Source organism: Aplysia californica, unplaced genomic scaffold (genome assembly GCF_000002075.1).
Source record: "Aplysia californica isolate F4 #8 unplaced genomic scaffold, AplCal3.0 scaffold01162, whole genome shotgun sequence".
Taxonomy (NCBI): domain Eukaryota; kingdom Metazoa; phylum Mollusca; class Gastropoda; order Aplysiida; family Aplysiidae; genus Aplysia; species Aplysia californica.
In genome coordinates, this window is record NW_004798432.1 from 126,170 (window position 1) to 129,631 (window position 3,462).

At 43.4% G+C, this 3,462-nt stretch overlaps 1 protein-coding gene across 1 annotated transcript in view; it reads left to right on the forward strand.

Moving 5' to 3' along the window:
- LOC101851691 overlaps positions 1-3,462 on the forward strand; it is a gene marked incomplete at its 5' end in the record, with an annotated part of 30,121 nt that overhangs the window by 23,368 nt on the left and 3,291 nt on the right. Inside the window, 1 exon segment of the mRNA XM_005111999.3 lies at positions 2,245-2,433. Within this exon segment, the coding sequence (XP_005112056.2) occupies positions 2,245-2,433 (189 nt within the window).

A 3,462-nucleotide genomic window follows, 5' to 3' on the forward strand; every position in this document is an offset into this window, starting at 1 on the left:
TGTGTGTGTGTGTGTGTGTGTATGGGGATAGGGTTTTGGGTGGGGGGTGGGGGATTGGTCTTGATGAATATTGGTCTTTTCGGCAGCAATCGAAAATATTTTTCAAACCAAAAAGGAGTAGAGTTGGATTGTCTTCTTTTTTATTATGAGGTTAACCTCTTCACTGCTGAGTAGATGTATGTTCTGGCTTGTATTCTCCACTTATATTGTTTCATCTGGTTGACAAAAAGAAGTCTTCGTTGGTATAGTTACAGCTTGGGATTTTGCTTATTCTGAAACAATTCTCTGTGTTTAAATATTCCTTGAATTAACATTTTATCTTGTCAGAACAGATGTTGGTAGACATTTTTCAGCAATGAAAGGGTTAAAATACAAAAGTATTGTTTTATATCTACTGTTTTACATTTCTCTCTGTGACATCCCGATATCCACACATAGTAACATGTAATCGAGAAATATGTGATTTGAGGGAGTGGTGAGGTTGGAGCGCGTGAAACGAAGGTGAGAGTGAAGACAATTTAATTCTTAAAAGACAAGCTGAAGGAGGAAATGATAGTTAGAACTAGGAATAGTAGCTGTAGAAGTTCTACGTCAACATTGACGAAATCTCGACAATTTAGGAGGCGGGCTTCTTTGACATTGCCTGCCAGGGACAACAGGATCAGCCCGTGTTACGAAGTTTTTTGTTTTTGTAAAGTGTTTTACGGCGCTCGCAACTGCATAAGGTCATATGAGCGCGCTGGACACACCTAATATTTTCAGTTGGTAGGAAATTTTGAATTTTGCCCGGGTGGCGGCCAAAGCCTACTCTAATCGATTTTAGACTACCAAGGGATCTTTAACTTGCGCAACTTGCACACGGGCCCTCCGAGATTTTTCGCCCTTGTCCGAGAAGGCTAGGTGTAGATCTTTCCTACCATAAGATCAGGGGCGTGGCAGAAAGACAGCAGTAAGGAGGAGCTAAGGAGTAGCAGTAGAAAGGCTGCAGAAAGAGTCAGGAGCCCAGAGGAGGGGGCAAAGAAGGTGATGGGGTGGGGGCAGAAAGTGGAAATGAAAGCAGACAACAGAACATTGCTAGAATGCAGGAAAGGAGGTGAAAGGAGACAATTTTAGAGAAGAAAATATTTTGGTTGCTACCCGGATTCGAACCCGGGACCTTTGAATGAGAGGCCAACACCTTAACCTCTAGGCCACGAGAGCCCCCGTGCTACGAAGGGGACAATATTCCAGCAGACAGATGGTGATCATGTCATTACTGCCTGTCTCACTGTGCATCAGTTATTGGTCACGAACAAAGACACTCCACATTTCCATATCCTGACTAACTTCTTCATAATATGTGAGGCAGCATGGTGGAATCAGGCTCTTGTCAAAATATTCAAAGTGAAGAAACTTGCATTTTTCCGCAGGTTTCTGAATTTTTATAAAATTTATGTTTTTTGGCTCAACACTTTTCATGCCCATTAAATAACTCATTTCTTTGTAATTTTTTCTGAAAAACGTTGATTAAAGGCGCAAAAAATGTAAATTTTCAGTTACCACGGACTCTTTAAACTAAAGAAACAACTCATCTTTGGCATCCATTTTCACACTAATTTTACCTCTGAAAACAAGTGACCCCCAACTCCTTCTTTCGCAAATATCTCGACTTGTATTGAAAATAAATGGATATTTTTTCCTCCAAATAAAGACAAGTAAACAAGCTTTAACATGATACCAATTACTCTACATGCCCAAAAATTGACGAGAGCCTGATTCCACCACGCTGCCTCACATTTTATTATCCTATGTCTTCCCACTTTTCTATCAGACAGAGCTGAGATGCCGGATTAAAAATCCTCCCCACACAGAAATAGAACTCTTGTATTCTGTGTGCCACGACAAAGTGCCTAACTACTACACCACAGACACCGGTGTGGGCATGAGGAAGAGGAAGAGGAAGGGGGAGGGGGGGGGGAGGTGAGGAGAAGGAGAAACCCCAGTGACAAAGGACTTTGCCGAGGAAGAGGAAATACAGCGACTCCAACGTGTGGAGTGGGCAACAGAAGTGAAGCTAGATGAGGAGGAAAAGGGCAGGAGCAGGAGGAGGAGGAGAAAGAGGAAGGAGAAAGGAGGAGCAAAAGAAAGAGGAGAAGAAGGAGATGGAGGAGGAGGAGGAGGTGGAGGAGGAGGAAGAGGGCCAAGAGGAGGAGGAGGAGGAGGAAAACACTTTCAAGAACTTTCATGTCATCCATTTTGTTTCAGTGATGTCACCAAAAGCGTTGTGACATGTCTCCGCAAAGATGGCAGTGTGGTCTTCTCGTACAGTCCCACGGGGTCCCACGAGATCAAGAAGGCTCAAGGTGTCTGCTGTGATAGGCTGGGGAACCTGTTTGTGGCAGACTACGCCAACTGCAGGGTACACCTCATCACTTCTGACGGGACCTTCCAAAGGTATGCAGTCTCTCTTTCTCTCTTTCTCTCTGTTTCTCTGTCTCTCTTTCTGTTTAACCCTCTTTGTCGCTCTCTTTTTCTCCATTTTTATCTTTATCTCTTTATCTCCCCCCCCCTCTCTATCTCTCTCTCTCTCTCTCTCTCTCTCTCTCTCTCTCTCTCTCTATCTCTCGCACTCTCCCCCCTTACTCCCCGTGCACTCTCTTCTTTCTCTCATTCTGGCCATTTTTTTTGTTTGTCTCTTTATATCACTCACTCACGCACTCTCTCTCTCTCTCTCTCTCTCTCTCTCTCTCTCTCTCTCTCTCTCTCTCTCTCTCTCTTCAGTATATATTATATTTTTCATACACTTTTTTATATCTCACCTCTGTTAAATCCTCTTTGTTTGCATCCCTACTTTTTTCTTTCTCTCCCACATTATCGCATCTTCATTCCCCTTTCTCACCTTGTTTTTCCCTGTTTTTCCCGTTTTCCCCCAGTTTTTTCCCCTGTTTTTCCCCCCAGTTTTTTCCCCTGTTTTTCCCCCTGTTTTTTATCCTTTCTTTTCTTTTTACAAAAAAAATGTAACCCTTTTCATTTTAGTCTCCAACCAGACTAACTTCCGCATTACCATGGTCTCCCAAAACCTATGACGTCATTTTCGTCTACTTCTGTGTGTGTGTTATCTCCACCCCATTGAAACGCGTACTTCGTACAACTTCCGGTTCTGTGATAAGAGAGAAAGAGTCCGTATCCATCAACTTCTCTGAGCGTGGGTGGTTGGCGGGTGCTCTGGTATGGTTTGCTTCTTCTTTCCTATCAAACATCTATGGTCCTTATCTCTCTCATTCGTCTTTTTTATGTTTGTTACTCTCTTGTAACACCGCTAATCTTTTTGCGCTCATATGACCTTAAGCAGTTGCGAGCGCCGTAAAACCTCTCCTACTACTAAAAGATTACTGGTGTTACTAGAGGCGTAGCGTAAAAAAAAGAAGAAACAAGGGCGAGATATATCATCAGTGTCTGACAAGGGGAGGGGGGGGGGGGGGG